Source organism: Delphinus delphis, chromosome 13 (assembly GCF_949987515.2).
Source record: "Delphinus delphis chromosome 13, mDelDel1.2, whole genome shotgun sequence".
NCBI lineage: Eukaryota > Metazoa > Chordata > Mammalia > Artiodactyla > Delphinidae > Delphinus > Delphinus delphis.
In genome coordinates this window covers 66623116-66646704 of record NC_082695.1, presented here as the reverse complement: position 1 = coordinate 66646704, position 23589 = coordinate 66623116, and the positions used below count along the sequence as shown (strand labels likewise).

Below are 23589 nucleotides of genomic sequence, written 5' to 3'. Positions count from 1 at the left end.
CCCCTTGATCATTCTGCAGTATCCTTCCTTGTCTCTTGTAACCTTCTGTACTTTAAAGTCCATTTTATCTGATATGAGTATTGCTACTCCAGCTTTCTTTTGATTTCCATTTGCATGGAATATCTTTTTCCATTCCCTCACTTTCAGTCTGTATGTGTCCCTAGGTCTTAAGTGGGTCTTTTGTAGACAGCATATATATGGGTCTTGTTTTTGTATCCATTCTGCGAGCCTGTGTCTTTTGGTTGGAGCATTTAATCCATTCACGTTTAAGGTAATTATAGATATGTATGTTCCTAATACCATTTTCTTAATTGTTTTGGGTTTGTTTTTGTAGGTTGTTTTCTTCTCTTGTGTTTCCCACTTAGAGAAGTTCCTTTAGCATTTGTTGTAGAGCTGGTTTGGTGGTGCTGAATTCTCTTAGCTTTTGCTTGTCTGTAAAGCCTTTGATTTCTCCATAGCTTTTGCTTGTCTGTAAAGCTTCTGATTTCTCCATCAAATCTGAATGAGATCCTTGCCGGCTAGTGTAATCTTGGTTGTAGGTTCTTCCCTTTCATCACTTTAAATATGTCATGCCACTCCCTTCTGGCTTGTAGAGTTTCTGCTGAGAAATCAGCTGTTAACCTTATGGGAGTCCCCTTGTATGTTATTTGTCGTTTTTCCCTTGCTGCTTTCAATAATTTTTCTTTGTCTTTAAATTTTGCCAATTTGATTACTATGTGTCTTGGTGTGTTTCTCCTTGGGTTTATCCTGTATGGGACTCTCTGCGGTTCCTGGACTTGGGTGGCTATTTCCTTTCCCATGTTAGGGAAGTTTTCGACTACAATCTCTTCAAATATTTTCTCGGGTCCTTTCTCTCTCTCTTCTCCTTCTGGGACCCCTATAATGCGAATGTTGTTGCATTTAATATTGTCCTAGAGATCTCTTAGGCTGCCTTCATTTCTTTTCATTTTTTTTTTTTTTAAATTCTGCTCTGCAGCCATAAATTCCACGATTCTGTCTTCCAGGTCACTTATCTGTTCTTCTGCCTCAGTTATTCTGCTATTGATTCCTTCTAGTGTTATTTTTCACTTCAGTTACTGTATTGTTCACCTCTGTTTGTTTGTTCTTTAATTCTTCTAGGTCTTTGTTAAACATTTCTTACATCTTCTCAATCTTTGCCTCCATTCTTTTTCTGAGGTCCTGGATCATCTTCACTATCATCATTCTGAATTCCTTTTCTGGAAGGTTGCCTAACTCAACTTCATTTAGTTGTTTTTCTGGGGTTTTATCTTGTTCCTTCATCTGGTACATAGACGAGATGAAAAGGCAGAGGGCTGTCTTTCTGTGAATGTGGTTTTAATTCCACAGGCTGCAGGATTGTAGTTCTTCTTGCTTCTGCTGTCTGCCCTCGCTAAAACTGGTTTTTAAACCTCTTTATTGGAGTATAATTGCTTTACAATGGTGTGTTAGTTTCTGCTGTATAGCAAAGTGAATCAGCTATACATATACATACACCCCCATATCTCCTCCCTCTTGTGTCTCCCTCCTACTCTCCCTATCCCACCCCTCTAGGTGGTCACAAAGCACCAAGCTGATCTCCCTGTACTACGCAGCTGCTTCCCACTAGCTATCTATTTTACATTTGGTAGTGTACATATGACCATGCTACTCTCTCACTTCGTCTCAGCTTACCCTTCCCCCTCCCCGTGTCCTCAAGTCCATTCTCTATGTCTGTGTCTTTATTCCTGTCCTGCCCCTAGGTTCTTGAGAACCATTTTTTTTTTGATTCCATATATATGTGTTAGCATACGGTATTTGTTTTTCTCTTTCTGACTTACTTCACTCTGTATGAGTCTCTAGGTCCATTCACCTCACTACAAATAACTCAAACTACTACAATTTTAACTCTGAAAATGTGTTGAATGTATTCATTTGAACTTCAATAAATGATTTTAAATAATTGGGCAAAAGAGAGCCACTACTAGGTTTGGTTTGCAAATATCGTTGATCAAGTATTTCTAATTTTTGTTTGAATACAGTTATTACATAGAGCCTACATACATGCAAATTATTTGATTTTCCTTTTTTAAATAACAGGTATTTATGGGGTACATAAGAATCACTGTAGGCACACACAGCAGTAAACAAGGCAGCTATTGTCCTATTTTCATGGAGGTGCAGAGGCAGACAAGTAATCAAATAAATGAACAAGGTAACTCAGGTAATGATAAACACGGTGAAGAAAATAAAACAAGGTATGGGACAGAAGATGAGTGGAAAGGTACTTCAGACTAGACCAGGGGCACATCCTATCCGAAAAAGTCAGACCTGAAAGACCATGTATCTATGTGGAGACTGTGAATGAACAGCTCAAGAGGAAGGCAAATGCAAAAGCCCTAGAGCAGAAAGGGGTCTGACATAAGGGGGGAATAAAGGCCAGTGCCATTTATTAGAGATCGAAAGTTTTCTATGATAAACCAATTATTTATCTGCATCTCACTGTGCCATTTATGAACTCTGGCTGACCTAGAATTTTCAACAATATAAAAAGATACTCAGAATGACAAAAAAAATACATTTCTTCAAACCTCCCAAAAGATGTTAAAATGAAGTATGATTAATGCTTAAAATATATTAAAAACAAAAATCCTGTAAAGTCTATGTATCTAATTGCTTTTCAAAATGTTGTCAAGGAAAAAAGTACTTTCCAATGAAGTATTAATAAAAGAGACCACATGAAAACTGGGTGATTCAAAAACTTAATAATTCAAATGTTTTGCCATACAGAACGACCAACTAACCACAAACATTCCTTTAAATATTTTTATTATCATGAGAACATGAAAACTAGCGATATACTGAAGTGCCTTCTTAAAAAGCTAGTTTTGAAATATTTATGAAGCTGTTCCTTATAGTAAAATTCTTTATTAAAGGCATCACATTATGCTATGGACAAGAAGCTTCAGCCAACATAACAGGCAGGTATACTGGTTGAAGCTAAAACTAAAGAGGTTGTTTAAGACAAGATAACAATTACCCAATGTTTTGGCAGCAATAAACAGTAACAGCACTTTAATAAGGTCTTTAACAATCAGCCCAAACAGTCAATTTTGTTACAAATAATATCCTGAAGTCACGAATGTTTTCAACGCTGGTTAAAAAAATGAGATCCAAGTACATGCATTTCCTAGTTCATACTGAAGAATACTATTTACAAGTAAAGTTCCATGGCAAGCAATCTTTTTTCCAAGAGAGTCAATTGAGGGGGAAAAGGGGACCTGTATAATCTCCATGTTTAAATAAGAAAAATAACTTTTATCATTATAAATTGCAACATCTGCAACTACACTTAAACATTATGTTATTATTTCCAGTCACCAAAGGGGTTTTTGTTTGCCTAATATTTCAGACAGCATACAACAATGGTGGTTACATAAAGCTGCATTTGGCAAGCTCTGAGTATAAAAGGAAAGTGACATCAGAGTTGCACCACGGACCAGGGATGAAAAATGACCGTCTAATTAAAAGGATTATTAAGGCCCAGGAAAGCAGGAGGAAGGGGGTTACTATCTGTGAGGAGAGACAGGGCTAGAGGTAACCTAATAGGTAATCCAGAGAAGTTAGTGGTGCTGGGATACAAAATACCATGTGAAAACCTTTTCTAAAGGTTTAGAAATGGTTCTAAAGGTTTAGAGTCCACTCTAAATTTGTTATAAAACGAGGAGGGAACATTCTTATTTTTAAAACAGGAGAAGGTAACAGGAAACACTCATTAAGCCTTTCTAGATCTCTCTGTGCTCTTTCGCTCCAAGGACCAAATGCCACATAAGTGACAAGTCTACAGCCTCTCAAAACTAGTATCAACAGCAAGACAGAATTTACTCATTTCCAAGAGAGCTTTCTTAACGTCCCAACTCACTTGAAAGGGAGTGGGATTGTTATGTGCTTGCTGATGTTGCTATTTTTAGTTTCTTGTTCCTTAAGTTAGTGAGGTTGAACTGGTCCCATGAAGTCTATGGGCTGCTTGCTCATCACTGACCAGAGGAAAGGTTTTGAAAGACGAGTTAAGAACATGAATTTTTTTTAATATAAAAACTCAGCTAAATATTTTTTGTAATGAGAAAACGTATTACAAAGCACAGCTTTACCAAAAAATTGTTATTCAATTATAATAGAAAGTGTAAGTCTCCAAGGCATTATCTTTAATTTCTGAAACAAGAGTCATTCAAGAAAAAGTTAGAAATTTGCTTGAAGCACCTAAATGGCTCATTATGAATTATTCCTTTTATTATTTATATCTGAATGAGATGTCCTATGAGAATCTTTCATGAAAATATAAAGGTACTCTCTTAAATGGTAGTTAGTTCCAAAGTACTAGAACACAACCTGAATTTGAAAATCTGTGAATTCTGTATTCATTTATCAGTGACCAAAACAATCTCAAAGATGCTGAGGAAACTCTTCGCTTTAATTTGCAATCAATATTTAATTTAATGAATATATCTCAGCTTTACAAAAAAGCAAAAGAGTGTTAGTCCATAAAAAGAAATGATTAAAAATGAAATGATTAACTTTTTCCAAAAATATTTTTCAACTTAGTTATCAAAGCCTAGAAATCACCAAGTATATGTCCTGTCTGAAATCTTTTATACCAAGGTAAAGACCAATACTAACTTTTTTTCACTTTCAACAATTTATATTACTTATATTTCCTAAGACATACATGCAATTATATTCAAAAACACTTTATCAAAACAGATATACTATATATTATTGATGATTTTTAATTATTAAAAATATTTTACGTATTCAGATATGCACATTTCCCATCTATACAGTCCTAAGTCAGTGGTAGAATATTTTAGCATTTCTTAATCAAACCTTAAAGGGCTGCATTAACCATACACCTAATACAAAATATTTTTACTTTGGTTTCCTTTTCTATTTGTTCATGAAACAAGGATAGCAGATCTTGTAAACTACTAGCTAGGATTTACAAAGCACTAGATAACAGGGGACACGAGGGATTAGGGAATGCTTCTTCACAACTGTGGTGTGACTTTAAAAAGAGGTCACCACACTTAAGAGGGTAGGGGTGTGAGGTATGGGCATCAAGATGGCACCAATGATTCTCACCTCCTGACATTCACATTTTTGTATAGTCCCCTCTCTACAAAATAGGATCTTACAAAAATGAAGATGTGATTTATGAGGTTAAGTCTTAAAAGACCCCGAGGTTCTGTCTTGCTTTCTCTTGATCCCTCAACTTTGGAGGAAGCAAGCTGCCATGTGAAGACACTCAAGAAACTCTGCAGAGAGGTCCATGCAGAAAGGAACTGGAGCTTCCTGCCCACAATACCACTAACTTGCCAGATAGGTGCTAAGCCACCCTGAAAGTGAATTCTCCAACCCCAGAAAAGCTTTCAGATGGTAGCAGCCTGAGCCAACAACTTGACTGCAAGCTCAAGAGACTATGAGCCAGAGCAAACAACAGACAACTAATACAGAGTATATAACATATCTGGCAGAGAACACCATGCACAAAAAAAGTACAGAGGGATGATATAGTCAAGCAAGCTTGGGTAAGCAGTTCAGGATGGTTAAAGTATGAAGAGATGAACCTAGAGAAGTATGCAGGGTCCCGGATCAGAGATTCTTTTCTGCCCAGCTAAGGAATTTGGACTTTATCCTATAGGCTAAGCAATAAGTAGGGAAGTCAGTGCAAGTTCTTCAACAGAGAAATAACATAACTAGATTCAAATTTTAAAAGAAATACTGAGTAGCAGTAGAGATTAAATGGTAGGGAGGAGGGCACTATGACTGGAAGCTGTCCCATTAGGAAGGCCAGTCAGCATATTCTCTTACCAGTGCAAGAGGAGAAATGAAGAACAGCTGTGAGGTAGAACTCTTCTGGGGCCCATCCATATTCACAGTCAGAGAGTTCACAGCCAGCTGGGCTCCAACAAGCTGACTCCATTAATGGTACAGGCGCAGAGCTGACCCCTCCCGCAACCACGTGGACAAAGACCTTTCAGTATCATCCTCGCCATTAAGTCACTTCCCGTTCTACTCAAAAACAGAGGCTTTAATGCCAGTGCAGGGTCCTACAGATGCATATCCTCAAAACTAGTGAATGCTATTCCCTAACCACCAGGAGCTGTTAGGCCTCAACATGAGTTCTACCATGAGAATGAAGTAAATCCATCAAGAGGCCAAAGCAACTGCTGAATCCAAAACGGAGTCCAAATAACTAGCTAAATGCCACCATTCCCAACCCCACTCCACTATTCATCCATGGTAGATCTTTTTTCAGAGCCCTGATTATCCCTACTCCTGTGGACCACCTTCTGCCAAGCCATATGAACACTGAGAACCACACCCCCCAATTTGCCAGGGGTCACTACTGATTGTCAATGATGCTACCTTGAAGCCAGCAAAATTCTCATTCTTAAGACTCCAGATTTCCCCCTTTTATCACAATATGCTTATTAACATGAATTAAGATTCTGATACAATGATTTCATTTATATAACTTCAAAAAGCAGTAAAACCAAACTACTGGATTGTTTACGGATGCATTCATCATTTTCAAAGAGCAAAAAAATTAAATCCATAAAAAGCAGGATAGTGGTTATCTCTGCAGGAGGAGATGAAAAGTTTTTGACTGAGACAAAATGCATGGGGAGGGAAAATTTCTGAGGGTGCTGCAATGTTTTAATTTTCAGTCTGGGTGTTGGTTACACACGTGTTGGCTTTAATGTTATTCATCAGACTGTATGTATACTGGTTTTATGTACGTTCTGTTTATTACATTTCTTAATAAAAATGTTTATAGAAAGGCAAGACCCCTTGACCCACAAAAAATGTTTAAAATCACAAAAATATGCAAATAACATACAGAAAATCCACTTAAGAGGATAATTTAACTAGTAATATGTATGATTAAAAAATATGTTTAAAAATGTAAACATGTAACTAGTAAATATGTATCGTTAAAAAATATTTCTGTCCCACCAGCAGCATTTTTCTCCTTATCAAAACAAATATTTGCCTCCTAAATCAGTAAAAGTTAATTGAAGTATCACATCTACTGCTGGTGAGCATGATAAAACTGGTTCTCATACTCTGATGTGATCACTAAAGCAATGTGGCCTTTTGATCCAGAAATTCTTCAAATTCCCGAAACTGAAATATGAGAAGAATTATAAGCATAAAGGTCTTACCCTCAATGTTATTTTTCTTTAACAGCTAGAAGAAAAGTTAGAACCAACATAAATAATAAATAGCAGAACACTGTTTAAGAAAATTATTTATCTATTTGAGGAACTATATGTTACTCTTTAAATTGACCATTATGGTTACTGTAGTTATATTTTTTAAAAATCTTCAATGGAAATATATACTGAAATATTTATGTATCAAATGATTATATAGTATTTCCATCAAAATAACAGGTAAGGATATGAAAAGTAGGTGAGGGTATAAATGAAACAAGATTGGCCATTAGTTGATAATAGCTGAAACTGAGGAATGAGTACAATTTTCTATACTTGTATTTGGTACATGTTGAAATTCTCCATAATAAAATTTTTGTAAAACTAGGGGGAAAATTAAGGTGATGAACTGAAATTATATAGCTGCATCTTTCTAAGCTAAGAAAAACAGATAGGATAGGATGGAGGGAAGAAAAGCAAATCAAAATCCACTGTTTATGTTAAGAAGCCTTCAATATTTTCTTTTATTTCCAAACTTTGTTTTATTACTTCTATAGTTTACTTAGCTATTTCATCTAATCTTTTGAACATAATTTAGTGCAAATAGTTTCTAAATTGCAGTTAACCAGAGATTCCTGAATCTATCTTCTAAGACAGATACGGTGAATTATTTTTCTGTTCACCATCTACTTCAGATTCTTCCTGGCTTTTTAAGCTACAGTTTTACAGCTGTTCTATTTTGAAACCTAGTTTCTTCTACTGCATATTTATGTATTACATGCATCTTAAAACCGGTATTTTGGTACTTTATATTTTAGCCGAAAATGCAGTTCTTGTCTTTTCTTTCAGAGACAGTTAAAAAAAATCAAATATGGACAGTTTATGTGTGCTTATATTGGTTACTCATAAACTGTTGATTAACTAATGCCATAATGAGTATTGTACTTATCTGAAAAGTTAAGTTACTCTGCAGTTATATTAAAATCTCTCTGTGTGTATGTGTTTCAATTGCCATAAAGAAAAGCTAAATGTAGGGAATTAATTTTGAAATACACTTACCAGGATGGTTAGAAATGGGAGGCTGGAATGCAAGCTCATTGTGAACTGGCGGCCCTAAAGAAAAGACAATAAAAATCCCATTTTCATTTATTAAAAGTTTTCCAATGCTGAAACTTTTAATAAACCTTAAATATAACTATCATACCTTAGGAATTGTTTAGATCAAGCTTATGCAATGTCTAAGAATGTAAAAGCTTAGTTTACTTTATAATTATAATAAGCAAGTACTCTTGAATTACTTTTGTAGCTATTTAATAGCCAACATTTTAGAGCTGTATACCAACTGTTAAACAATTTACAATAGTTGTACATGCAAAATTTAATGTAATTATAAATTATCCATGTAATACAGTACAATTCATAATGTAATATATAATAATAATTCAAATTGTGAGGTCCATTTTAAAACAAGTGTTTATCGTTTATTAAATTAAGAATATTTACAAAATGGCACAGTAGCTAACATAACTGAGAGATTATTATGTGTTAAGACATTGTGCTAAACACCTCACATGAATTATTACATTTACTTCTTACAACATCCCTGAGACAGATACTACTATTACTACCCTTAAGTCTTAGGGAGGTTAAATAATTTGCCAGTGGTCACACAGCCAGTTAAGGGTCCAAACTCAGCACCCATAACAACTATGCTGGCCCAGGCAGCCATTAAAAACTACATTCTCTTAAGACATGGAAAAATAGTAACATAACTGTAAAAAAGCAGGGTACAACAACATAGTCACAGTCTGATTTCCTTCTCCCCCCAAATTTATATATATACCCGACTATATGACTGGAAGGAAAAATGTGACAAAATATTAGAAGTAGATATCTCTGGGTAGTAGGATTCTGGATAATTTTTATTTTCTTATTTACTCCTCTGTGTATTTTCCAAGTTTTCTTTGGTATTATTAATCTTATAATGGAGGAAAAGGGATTTAATATATATGAAAGATTTATACTCTTGATTTTACTAGGCCAAATGAACAATGTCCCTGTTCTGCCTGAAACTACAAGCTATGGTTATCAGTAGGGTATCCCTCCCAATCAAGCCTGCACAGAGTAGAGGAATGACAGATTCAACATCTGAGTGTCTATGGTATGCTGAACTCTGTGGTGAGAGAAACCTTGAGATCTTGACACTCAAGGAGTTTCAATACACTTAGGGTGGATATACAGATACACATGAGATCTAACAACATACACAAAACAAACAAACAAATGAATGGCAATCAATGTGGTGTTAATGAAATATCAGCAACAAAGAAATAAAAGTATTCTGTAAATATCAATCCTCTAAAACAAAGGTATGATAACATAACTATGAAAAATAAAACTGTTTACCAAAAATACTGAAAAGCACTAATCATTTAATGAAACCAAATTTTAAGATGACTAAAAGATGTAAAAACATTTTTAAAAAAATAGAAAGAAAACAAAGTTCTCAAAAAGAAAAGGCCCTTACAACAAAAACAAGAGCTTACAGTAATGTCCGGGATGGGGCGGCATAGGCGGGTGGTGCTGAAGATGGCCGTTTTGATGGTGAGGCAAATTAGGTGTGTATGGTGCAGTTCTACTTCCAGTCCAGGTGGTAGTGCTGTCTAAAAATTAAGGCCCACATGGATTAATTTGCTTTTATAAACTCTGCCTATTTTTTCTCAACTACTTAGAAGATTTTAAAAAGCATATACATACTATGATGGTAAGTAGCTGGCTGACCAGTAAATCCATTCTGCTGCTGTCCTGGCTGAGGCCCTGAAGCTATCTGCAACAATCCTTCACTATGGCTGCCTGCCAGTATACTGGCAGGCTGACCTAGAGGAACAAGAAGACATTAATATGGTACATTTATAGAGGCAATCCTATGGTTTTATACAATAAATGAAGGATCAATTATATCTGATGGTCACAATTACAAAGATGAGCAAAAAGCAGAATTCACCCATGGCCTATATAATAAAAAACCCTAGAGTCATCTATAAAGGCAAACCTTAACTTGAAGAAGTTCAAAATTATTCTATCTTTAAGTAATATCTAGCTAATTTTATTGGCCCATTTCTTCACAAATATTCTTCAAATGCCAGCAAAACCCCACTATAGGTCTAGCCTATCATAATAACTTCTTCAGAAGCACACTAGCTCACTCCCAGCCACTCCATCTAGCTCTGGACCTTTCTGACTAGGACTCCAAAAGTCCAGGCTCAAGAAAATGTTGGAAAGTTCATTATTATCAGCACTGGTACTGGTAATGGCAGAATGCTAGAGGGTGATCAAAGAAAAGGAGAGCAGGCAAATATTTTAAATGGAATGTGATGGGTAAGGTGAGAAGGTTAAAAAAAAAAAAAAAAGGTAAGCTCCACTGTCCAATCAACATAGCATCTGCTAGTTAAAACAAAACAAAACAAAAAATCAGTCTATTTTGAAATTTTTTCATGTGCTTTTAAAAATCAAGAATTGCCTCTAAGAACACTACCATACTCCTGGATTCACAAGAAATTAGTTGCTCTCTCTGTATGTAATATACCAGGAGAACTATTCTATTCAAAACCATTCTAAGAAATTGCTTACATTTTTAAGGCTTTATTTTTTGTACAGAAAAAGCTTAATTTCTTCAAGCAAGAATTAATTAAGTCAACTGTGCATCTCACTTGGAAAGCAATGAAATTCCATAATTGTTATTTGTTACTGTCATTACCTCAATCTTTTCTCATCTATGTGGGAGTATAATCAGATAGAAGAGAGTAAATGACACCATTGCTCGAATATGCAATGAACAGCTCAAAGTATGAAGAAAAAGGAACATCTTTCTCCTCTCTACAACTCACATTTCCTTAAGGCTAAGATTATAAAATTGAAAGCTAAAGAGACTACTTCAATACTCTCTATTTTTTTAAAGAGGATGTTTTCAGCTACCTCCCATCCTATTCATCCCCCTCAAATTTTTCCATCTTTAAAGTTAATTAAATTTTTACTCTTGCTTTTTAACGACTGTACGTGGTGCATACTCTTAGCTATCTTACAAAAACTGTCACTTGCAGAAGAAATTAAATTATTTTAATTTACTACAGATATTTAGAAAGAAACCCTGAAGATACTCAGGTACCAAATGAACATAAAGCCCACTGCAGTTATCTGTACTGAGTATTTCCATTACACAATTCCAAGTACATAAAATGAAATTAAACAACTAAATCAGCTCACATAGTCTTCCAATTCCCCTATTTTAGTCCAATTTCTTTTCTTTCTTCTAATTTTATCAATACACTTTTTGAGATCTAAGGAACCATTCTGCAACAAATTCTAAAACTTATGGTAATCATTACTCATTGCGAAAATATATCCAAAAAACACCAAGACAAAATTATCCACATTTCATTCATATCACTTTATTTGAATAGGACTCAGCCCCAGGGAACTTAACAGTTAAAATGAAGTCACTTTAGCAAGCATCAACAAAGGCATGCAAATTCAACCTCCAGGTAGTATCAACAGAGGTTAAGTGGCACTAATCTATGCTCAAGTGGCTGTAACGTACCTTCTTTTATTCTCCTTCCCAACCAACTCTGTTTGTCAACTATATTCCCAAATTAGTGAATAAAGAGTAGACAGATAACAGAAGCACCAAGTGGTTAAAGATTCAGGTTCCCAAGTTTGTGTTTAACCTATATGGCCCACTTGGAATATGCTGTCTATAGTGAGACTGTCATCTCATGTAGCAAATCCAAAAGATATTGTGTGAAGAGGTAAAATGAATTAAAGAGGGGGAAATTTGGTATACTTTATTTGAAACTCAATTGTAGAAATCAGTCCTACAGAAATCAGTCCTTTGATCTTATTCCAAAGATCAACTTTCTATGTTGAATCTGATCTGATATTAAACAGAATAATGCTTCCTTTGATAGCAACTAACAAGTATCAGTCCAGATCTATCAACAATTCACTGCTGATGTGGGCTTAGATACAATCTCCTTAGCAAGCAGGTACAAATAATACAATACAAATGGGAAGACCCTGTTCTGTGATTAATTTAAAAACAAAAAGAAGGCCACTCAACTTGCCAAGTTGAAAACTGTCCAACCTTTGGTGGCTATGAAAATAAGGTCATTATTTCCTTGACCAGGCCCCAAGAAAATCTGGACCTAATAGCACTCTGCCTCCATGACATGGCAGAGAAGGTGAGCACCTCTTTAATGGGAAGAATCTTTTGAAAACAGACTTGTTAGAAAAAAAATAAAATAAAGTTAGATACACAGAATTTAGCTTTATTTCAAAGTTGACTAAAATACTTAACATCTATCTTGAGGGTTATATGTTTGTTACTAACCAATTTGTCACGATTCCTTTTTCTAAGTTTGCACAACTGGAGACTGAGATGACTATTATAAAGTAATATTCTGCCAGATACAGCAAAATAAAAATACTGATTAGAGGAAAGCTTGCAATTACATTAACAAAGATTTTTATAAACCTCTTGGTTCAAAACTACTTGTTGGTAACTTAAATATTTCTCTAAAATAGATCTGAAAGCTTAAGAGACTTCTTACTTCTGCGTGTAATAAAGTACAAATTACACCATTAATTTAAATCATTACTTAAATTCCAAGTGACTATACATCAACATAAGAACATTTAAATAAATTACAAACACCATTTTTTTCCAGGACAACTCAAAAACCTATTTAATGCTTGTTTACCTATGAAAGATACTCTGTTGGAGGTTTCCTCCAAGTGGTTACCTATAAATATTTAATGGTTAGGAAAATTCATCTTGCTGACTACATCTGACTCTACAACTCACTTGTGGAAGCCACAGGAATGTTGGGAAAGTTGGTGGTGCTGGTAGCGTTAGACTCAGATGGGGCTAAGAGAGCTGGGGTGCTGTAGGTCTCCGTCGATGCACGATTACTTGGTGGATGCTGGATGGTTTGAATTGAATGCCCTTCAGTGGATAATGATGGCTGTCCCTCAAAGTCATGAACATATTCATCCTTCACCAACATACTAGGTGGAGCTATACAGAAAAGCAAACATATTTTAAAATCTTATAAGCTTCTATTCCCAGAAAAAAAAAAATCTTATAACTAATATAACAACACCTTAAATCAACTATAGTGTGTATCAGTCTAACTCAGAATTTTCTAGTACTATTTTTAAAGCATACTATTCTATCAGCAAAAGCTATTTATTTAGAGGTAGTGGCATCAGATCAATCTGACTGACTCCTTGAAATCTGAAGGTAGACCATATTCCAACAACCTCCAGCAATAGTCCTAAAGAGGTATTTTTAGTTTCTTGATTAATAATCTAAAAGTAATCATCACCTTAAATACATAGAATAAAGTAGACAAAAAATCAAGTGGCTGGGGAAAATATTTACCTAGTTAAGACGACCAAATTGAGATCAAGTAATTACTTTTTTTAATCTTTTTGCTAATTTCACGGTGTAAAAATATGAGTGGGATCTGACAGCTATCCAATTCCAGATCTAGAATTACTGTTTAGTAACATATTCTTTGAAAGTGAAGTATACTGAATGTCCCCTAAAAGATCAGAATGAGCAGAAAACTCCCAAATGGTAAGTCAAACTGAAATTTCCTTCTAGAAACCCAATCCAAATAATGATGTTTGATAAATATGTAGTGTGAAAAAACTCGATAAACAACATCTTTCGCCTACGTGGTTACACCTTAATAGCAAAGCTAGGCTCTAGCTGATATAACACCTTTTCTTGAACAAACCAGGGAATAATTAGTTGGCTTTGTTGTGAGGAAAAAAAGGAAAATTGAAGCTGCACTTACAATAATCAATGCTTCTCTTGCCCAGAACCTCCCCATTTTTTTAGGCTACAGTTTTGGGGTTTGCTTTTTATCTTTAGCAAACAACGCTTTACTGCATCTGAACTAACACTACCCTAGAATTTTATAATCAGTTGAACTCTAACACTAGGTTCTTTTCTTAGAGCAGTTAACAGTCCACAAAAAGACATTCTCTTTTCCATTGAGAATCAGCATATAATGCTCCTTATCTTTCTCTATGTTAATCTTTGAAAAAATCCATTACACATAAATACTAACTAGTTACACAGCTACTTTTTTATTAAACTGAGAATATTTCAAAGAGGTAATAATAATCTATTGTTCAGACTTCCACATACAATCTCTTAAAGGGCTTTCTCATGCATCAAAAGTAATGAAGACGCTGATATTTTTAAGACCCATAAATCCCACTACAAAGAGTTTCTCTTTAGAAAATTCTATGGAAACAAAGAGATAACCAAAAGGAGCTTAACATATCATTATATGTCAGTAAAAAAAGTGGATCTAACCACTCACCACTAATGTTGGCCAAATTATAAAAATGCAAAGAAAAAATCATTTGAGACATAAAGCGGGTATGACTGTATTTATTCAGTTTCTTAAAAATCATACTCTTCAACAAAGTCCTATGATTTTCTGCACATAGATCCTGACATCTCTATTAAATTCTTGGAAATTTTAGGGTTCTTTGCTGTTTATAGCGACTGGGATCTTTTGACCAAGATATCGGTATTGCTAGTACATAAGGAGAAAGTTACTCATTTGAGGATATAGCTGGTCAACTTGATACTCATTATTTCTGCTTTTCAGTTGACACTTTGGCTTAATGGGCAATCATAACAACTGAATTCTGGGCATTCCCTGGTGGTCCAGTGGTTAGGACTCGGTGCTTTCACTGCTGTGGCCCGGGTTCAATCAATCCCTGGTCGGGAACTAAGATCCCACAAGCCACATGACGCAGCACACCCCTCAAAAAAAAAAGAAAGAAAGATTTGAAAATAACAACTGAATTCTGCTTTTAAACAGTTATGCCTCATAACTTTTTCTTGCCTAATATGTTGGTTAAACCTTCCCAAGTGTAAGTTTGGGACTTCTACCAGTCTACAGGTCTCTTTAATCAAATAACTTAAAACATAAGTTTCTTAGGTAAAACTGGGTATCAACAAGGATAGATGTCTGCAATATACTTTTGCCAAGAGAAAAAAGGTAGGTTATAAAACACTACTGTACACTATGATCATACTCATGTTTAAAAAATCCTATAAGTGAAAAAGCAAGGTCCAGTACAGTGCACAATACGCTTTTTGTGTAAGAAAGAAGGGAAATAATACATGTATTTTTGCACAAAGAAACCCTGGAAGGAAACACCAGAAACTAAAAAAAGTGATTACCTGAGGTAGGGGGGAATGGGGACAGGGGTGGGAGCACTTCTTTTCACTGTATACCTTTTTATAGTATTTTATGGACCATGTATTGCCTATTCAAAAAAATAAGATTGAAAAAAACATATAGTATATATTTTTAAAGTCCAGGAAACAGACACCAAACTGTTAAGTATTTCTCTTTATGGACTAGCATTCAACAAATTAATTCACTGAAAAAATATTTATTGAGCACCTATGTTCCAGGTACTGTTCTAGCACTTGGGATACAACAGTAAACAAAAGAAAGATCACTGCCCTCACAGAGCTTACAGTCTTTTATGATATTTTTCTATTGTTTAAATATCTAATAGTGAGCACACATTACTCCAGCCCCTCCTAGCTGTCTAATCTTGGGCAAGTTCCTTGACCTCTCCAGGCACCAGTCTCTACATCTGATAAAATGTAAATAATGCCATCTACCATGTAGGAGTATTATGAGAATGATGAGACAATATTTGTAAATTATTTTGACACAAAATAAATACTTAGAAAGTGTTAGCTATTATGATTTAACCATACCCTTAGAGCGGACATACCTGTATATAGAGATTGTAAAATGTTCTGTGAGGAGTAAAGAACACATAGCAGACAGAAAAGCTGAAGACACTGAGCTCATCCTAGGTCTCTGTTCTTTATTACCACCAGCAAGCAGGTCACAGCTTGTCTGATGGTACTGTCACTGTCTTATTTACCTTTTCTTTCCTCCACTAGACTATGAGCTCCCTCAAGGGGAAAAAAAATACCTTATTTATCTTATCGTCCCTGGAACCTAACACAGTACCAGGCAATACATGCTCATTAAATATTTGTTAAAATCAACACACAAGTCAATGTGGTCATGGAAAGTTTCACGAGAGAGATGAGACAGGCTGGAAATGATTACCACCAAGATCCCAACTCAAAAGTGAAGGAATCTGCTTAACTTTTAACTACCTGGCCTTATATTATTTCTTTGTCCAAATCTAAAAGGCCCTGTGAGAAACACCTGTTGTTTTCTAAGGAAAGAAGTCACTGAAGCCAGCCTTTACATAGCCACCACTAGGGGGATCCATAAGGCTGAATATAGGGCTAGAGCAACTAAAAGGGGCTATCAACCCACACAAGCCCATCAATAACAGGTACTCCTAACAGCAGTATTTTCGGACAGGAAGCAGTGTAATGAGTCTTCAGAATCAGATCTCCTCACAACCACGCCCCTAGGAAAATTCTGATATAGTTATCACTACAGCTGCCCAACCCCTAACACCCACTGAGCTAAAAGCTTTCATTCTCCAAAAACACAGATGAAGAATGGTGAAAATCTGAAGGGTGTTTACTTTCAAAAAGAGGTGATATGATATCAACGTCTGTGGTGAAGAGACTGGGTTTTACCCAATCAATCTTAAAGCTACCCTTCTCAGACCACCACAACAGCTTCCCTTATCAGCCCACTGTTCTCAGAAACCAACTAACCCTTAACAAGTATGAAACGGCACTAGAGTCTTCCTTTATTATTACTGACATGGAAGAGAAGTGGAGAATAAAAACAAGTAGACTTCCATGCTCTTCCTAAATTTTAATGTCAGATATTTCTGGCCCATCTCTTAAGATTCTGCAACAAAAGAGGTGCTGAGCCACTAATTTGCCTTCAAAACAATGGCACACCTTACTAAGATGACAGTGGCTCTTTTATCAGAATTTCTCTGCAAATTAATTAGTTCTTACAGAAATTTCAGTTCATTAACATGTTCCAAGAAACAGAGCTAAAGTTTTAAGAGACCTCTGTTCTCAAATATTACACACAAAAAACACCTCCCATATGTTACATTTCCCCACCTCAAAACACTCTTTCCTTTTAAAAATAGAATTAGAACATCTGTGATTGGCAGATACTTTAAAGTAGCCTTGTTTTAGTTACTCAAAATGTAACAAGACAAAAAAATTAATATAGTACACAGTTTTAAGTCCTTCATAAAATTACCATTCATAAAAATAAGTTAGGCTGAAATGAAGAAAAATGACAATTTTGGTGTTTTTAAACTATATTACACATGATTCTAAATTATCAGAGGTTATTTATATCCATTTAAATTAAAATAAATACTTTGAGGATTTTCAAAACAATAAAAAAATAAACTGGCTCTGTGAGATTTTCTTCCAAAATAGCCAGTTTTTACCAATTCAAAATCTATTCTTCTTTTGTATGTTTTATGTTCCCCTATCATATTTTTTAGACTACTTTCGGTCATAAACAGCAGTTCAAAGCCAAAGAGCCAACAGCCTATTTAAATCCAGTTTTAAATGCTGATGAATGCCCCCCCCCAAATCTACATTTCCAAAGCAGTAAGTTTTTTTCTTGTCAATGTTACCAGCGCCCACACAAACTAGTTCTGGGTCAATAAAGAATAAAGAGGATGGGGTAAAAGAAAAGAGAAAGTCACAAGAAACGAATTACCTACCATTACTCTGCAGTGTTAATCCTGAGAGATCTTAAATTTTTAAAGGGGAAAAGAAAATAAAACATTAATCATTAGCATGAAAATAGTTTCCATTATATTTAAAATAACATAATGTAAATTTAAGCCAGGGATTCAAAAATTCCATGAACAATTTCAATTCAAGAATAGTAGTATAAATGCTATCTAACAATGCATAAATGCTTTCCATCTTATTTTTCAAAAACAATGTTCTAAGTGGACAAAATATCAACTATGCATACTTAGTTTTAGCAGTCAAAATACAAGTTTGTTCTGAATTCAAATTTAAATATTTGTATTTCATTAAAAATGTCTGATTCTTTAACCTTAGTTGAAGTCCTGGGCTATCTCCAAATCTGTAATTTAACTGAGAAAAATTAAAACACTATTGAGATCCTTTCCCTTTGTGCTTCTAAGCATAAAAGCAAAGTCTACTTACCAATTCCAGGTGATACAACTCGTTCATAGTGATATGGATTCACACAGACACTATCACATTTTAAGTCAAATGCATACTGACAATATTTAACATGTTTTAATTCGTTTTTGTGAAGATCAGGCCACCTCCAGAGACGGGCATAGATCACATGAGGAAATCCTTTCCGACCAGCCACCTAAGAAAAATAAATGAACATTTATTGAGCATCAGTTATACAGCACATGTTATACAAGGCACTTTATATGTTCTCATTTAATCCTTACAGTCCTACAGAGTCAGTATTATAATCCCCATTTCTTAAATGAGAAAAACTAAAGCTCAAAATAACTTACTTGGCTGTGGTCACAAAGCAATAAACTTAGGTATGATTTCAAGGCTTATGCTCAGGTTTTAAAAATGCAAAAAAAAGTACGAGTTTGAAGAAGAAACCGTGCCTAAAATCTAGAAATAAAAATTTTAAATCTAACAATATAAGCTTTCTATATGTTTCTTTAAAACTATTAAATACAGGAGGTGTATTATGTAGTTCTATATGAAAAATCTGATCAGTGAAAATAAAAGGTAAAGAAAATTTGTAAATGTAAGTTTTTAACCCCACAAGTGTTAAAAGTATGCTTGAATTCTTCTGGATTGTTTTTCATATGAAAAGTACCAAACATACAATATCAGATTTCTAAATTATAAAAGAACTGAGTATAACTCAGTTTTTTAAATGTGCATATAATACCAAAAAAAAAAAAAAAGGATGAATACCAAGTTACTAAAGATGTGGCTTTTCTTCTGATTTTTATTTTCCAAATTTTCTACACAGAACATTTTTTTTAGTCAAAACATTTAAAAACTTTTAAGCTATATCTCTGTTGTATGAAAGATACATTCTTCCATATATTCCCATAATATGTACTGGTACAGGATGTACTATGATATCTAAAGAGACAGAGCAAGCATTAGATTTCCCATAGTAACTTAAGAGGAAAAAAGAATTTGTAAAAATCTGCCACTACCGAAGATACAGAAAAGCCTCTAGAACAAGACTAACCTGAAGCCTTCCATCCAATGTTCTCTGTATGGTAACACATTTGCTAGGGTGAGCTCCATTTGTAGTTATAGCTGTTATTAAAGAATCCAATTCATCTTTTTTCTCCTTCAGTTTCTTTACCAAACTTTCAATTGCTCTTTTTGCAAATGTTTCACTCTCTCCACCTTGTCTATGGCACATCAAACTATGTACAATGCTCAGACAGGCATCATTACTTGTTGGTGTATTCGTAATAGACATATTGTCCATTTGTTAGTTATTTCTTTTAAATCAAATATGTTTCCAATTTCCGGAGCAATTTTGATCTTTTGGAGGCAGTGAAAAACAACGGCTAACGTTGCAATGAAAATTATTAGACATGTGGTATTCAGGATAACCTAAAAAAAAAAAAGAGAGAGAGAGAGAGACAGATATTAGAACACATTTCACAAACTAGATTCAATTTCTTGGGAAAAGATGGAATTGCTCCAGTTAAGTCAAAGACTGAATGGACGTAATTAAAATGTGGTACTTAGCATTTTAAATGACTTAATTAAAATGTTGCTGTTTTTGACATTCCCAAAATGTTAAAGTTAGGCCTTCTCATTATTATAGAAGTATGTTCAATCAAGTCTTGTCGACTGTACTACACCCTAAAGTAAAATCTTAACACAACTTCTTAAAAAGATTACTTATGAAGACCAGCACTTTAAAATATTCTTGATCAACAACTAGCTAAACCTAAAAGTCTATCACTACACATGAAAAATTCACCATCACCTGGTACCAAATACTGTTTATCAGTTAACAACACACAACTTTGTTATAAGAGACCACTGACAACAATAAAAAGATGAATAATTTTTAAATGGGCAAAGGATTCTAATACTCATTTCCCCAAAGAAGAATGGCCAATAAGCACATGAAAGGTACTCAGTATCATTAGTCATTACTGAATTGCAAATCGAAACTACAAAGAGATACCACTTCACATCCACTAGGTTGGATAAATCAAAAGAATAGACAAAAAAAGTACTGGCGAGGGACTTCCCTAGTGGTCCAGTGGTTAAGAATCCGTCTTGCAATGCAGGGGACACCAGTTCAATCCCTGGTCGGGGAACTAAGATCCCACATGCTGCAGGGCAACTAAGCGTGCACGCCACAACTAGAGAGCTCAAGTGCCACAACTATAGAGACCACACGCTCTGGAGCCCGCGTCACAGCTAGAGAGAAGCCTGCACGCCACAACGAAAAGCCCACTCACTGCAACGAAAGATCCCGCGTGCCGCAACTAAGACCCAACACAGCCAATAAATAAATATTTTTTTTTAAAAAAAGTATTGGCCAGAAAGTGGAGAAAATGGAACCCTCATATGTTGCTGGTGGGACTGCAAAATGGTACAGCCATCTTGGAAAGTAGTCTGACAATTCCTCGAAATGTTAAACACGGAGTTACCATATAACCCAGCAATCCCACCCTTAGTAATTCCATCCAAAATTACCAGAAACCTATGTTCACAGCAGTATCTTATAATAGCCATAAATATAATCCAAATGCCCCTCAACTGACGGATGTATAAATGAGTATGTCTATACAATGCAATATTATCCAGTCATAAAAATGAATGAAGTACTGATATTTGCTTCAACATGGATGAATCTGGAAAACATGTTAGGTGAAAGAAGCCAGTCACAAAAGGCCACATGTTGTATAATCCCATTTATATAAAATATTCAGAACAGGCAAATGACCAAAACAAAAAGTAGATTAGTGGTTGCCAAAGGCTGGTGGGGGGGAGGAGGAGTGACTGCTAATGGGTATGGAGTTTCTTTTGGGAGTGATGAAAATGTTCTAAAATGGATGGTTGTACAACTCTGTCACTATAGTGAAAACCATCAAATCATACACTCTAAAAGAGTGAATTTTATAGTATGTGAATTATATATCAATAAAGTTATTATTTTTAAAAAAGAGAGACCACTAAATTCCTCAAAAGATTTTACCCATAAAAGCAATAGGGTAAATTATTTTCAAAAAAATTAAAATATAGAAAATGAATATTAATTAAAAATCCATTCAACATTCATAACACAAACTAACTTATCTAACCTCAAAATCTCACATGGAATAAGAAAAGGCCATCAGCCTAAGAATAAGTGAGATAAAGCAGGAGTGGAGGCTGTACTTATGCCAGGTTGTTTTTCATTTGTTTGTTGATGGTGTTGCATTCCATGCTTATTTTGCTTTTATTTTCTTCGGCTATTTACTTGAATTTTAAAAGCCTACCCTCCACGACCAAATTAATAAAACTAACTCATCAGTCCCTACCAAAACCTGTTCCTCTTCTGACGACCTTTACTTGTACAGCTTAAACTCCACTCAATTACCCAGCGTTGGAAAGCTTCGTAAATCATCTTTGACCTACCTCTTTCTTTGACTACCCCCTACATTCTCTCACAAAGTTACATGATTCTTTATCTTAGTCATTTCTATCAATTTCTATTCTACCAGACACTGCTGTAGTTTTGGGCTTCCTTTAAATTTATATCACTTGCTATTTAACACGTGTTCCCCTCTATTGTTACCTGTTTTACATAAACGCCTGCCCTAGGCAGAGAAAAAGCAGTTTTTCTTATACCTTTGAATACTTAACCACTTGCCCACATGCTGAGGGTACACTTTCCAGATAACCAAAGATTACCTGCCTGGTAGGTTTTGGAGTTAGAGATCTGGATTAGAATCCTAGCTCTCACACTAAGTAGTGGGACAAATTAAGTTACTTAAATTCTCTCTGAACATGGATTAAAAGGAGAGCGTACAAAGTGAAAAATCTATATTAATGTTTAGTAAAAAGCAGCTACTCTCTGAATACTAAAATGTTTAATTGTTTTAAAAAGAGATTTTCCTAAAACACATTATGTATTTTTCTGCATTTTCTCCTATTAAAATTTGTCAAAGAAAATTTGACAAAAAAATCAATGCAGGGGGCCTGGGTTCGATCCCTGGTCAGGGGAACTAGATCCCACATGCCACAACTAAAAAAGATCCCGGATGCCACAACTAAGACCCGGCACACCCAAATAAATAAATAAAGTGAATAGCTGCTACTCACTTCCGGCAGAAGTGGCATTTGAGCTGCCACATCTTCAATGCCTATTTATATGTCAAAAATAAGTATTGGCAACACACCTGTAGGGAAAGGGAAGGAAGGAAGGAGAAAGAGCAACCACTGTGTACGCCAAACCAAACACACCTTCAACTCACATCTGGCCCAAGAGAATCACCAGTTTGAAATCTCAGAATGCCAACCTCAAAATTATAATTTCTAGACTTCAAAAGCTTTCAGGGACAGGGACTGTACTCGTCTTAGTCATCATTATATGCCCAATTCCTAGGACATATAACCGTTTCTTATTGTTAAATGAATGCATTTCTGCATGTGCTTTCAGATTCATGCTCAGGCTATTTCTTTTGCCTAAAATATCCAGTCCTATTTTATCTACTTGGTGAAGTCCTAGCCATTCTTCAAAGTGCAGCTTAAATGTCTCAATTTCTCCAAGAGTTTCCCCTAACACAGTCTCCTCTCCCCACAATCCTGAAGGAGAATTACTTCCCTGGTGTGTTTACTATGTACCCTAGTATATTACCTGATGCCTCCATCAAATTAAAAACACACCCCAATTACAACACATTATATTATAGTTGTTTGATTATGTATTTGTTTCACACCCTGTTGCCGTAAGTTTAGAAGAAAACAGCAACACCTTCCCATCTTAAAAAATCCTAGTACAGTACACAGTTCCTTTCATATACCAGGCAAATGATTGCAAGTTGACTACAGCTTTTTTATTTGGTGTCATTTCCTTGCAACAAATTTTGAAGAATGCAAATGCTTATGTCGTTGAAATCATTTTCTGATATTATATTCCAAAAGATTTGTTCCAATTTATAATGTAATTAAAGTGTTTGTAACTATTTCATCACAATCTCCCTGTTGGATGTTATCATCTCTAAAATTTAAGCTATTTTTGGCCCTAACAGTTTCTCAGAAACTGTTTTAATTGCACATTTCTTTGAACACTAGTGGAAATATTCCTATGACCACAAGTGCCTGAAACATAATTTAAAAGTTCCTTGCAATAAAAAAAAAAAAGTTCCTTGTATAAAAAATAATACCCGC

General features: G+C 35.0%; 1 protein-coding gene across 2 annotated transcripts in view; it reads right to left on the bottom strand.

Annotated features, from left to right (window-relative positions):
* Positions 1-23589, bottom strand: part of SMAD4 (SMAD family member 4) — a 60621-nt gene that overhangs the window by 22323 nt on the left and 14709 nt on the right. For both annotated transcript variants that reach the window (XM_060029076.1, XM_060029077.1), the window contains exons 2-8: positions 19430-19806; positions 18391-18565; positions 17934-17963; positions 13054-13266; positions 9951-10070; positions 9740-9856; positions 8253-8306 (exon numbers count right to left, since the gene is read on the bottom strand). In XM_060029076.1, the coding sequence (XP_059885059.1) occupies positions 8253-8306; positions 9740-9856; positions 9951-10070; positions 13054-13266; positions 17934-17963; positions 18391-18565; positions 19430-19678 (958 nt within the window). In that variant the 5' untranslated portion in view covers positions 19679-19806. The remainder of the gene's footprint in view (positions 1-8252; positions 8307-9739; positions 9857-9950; positions 10071-13053; positions 13267-17933; positions 17964-18390; positions 18566-19429; positions 19807-23589) is intronic.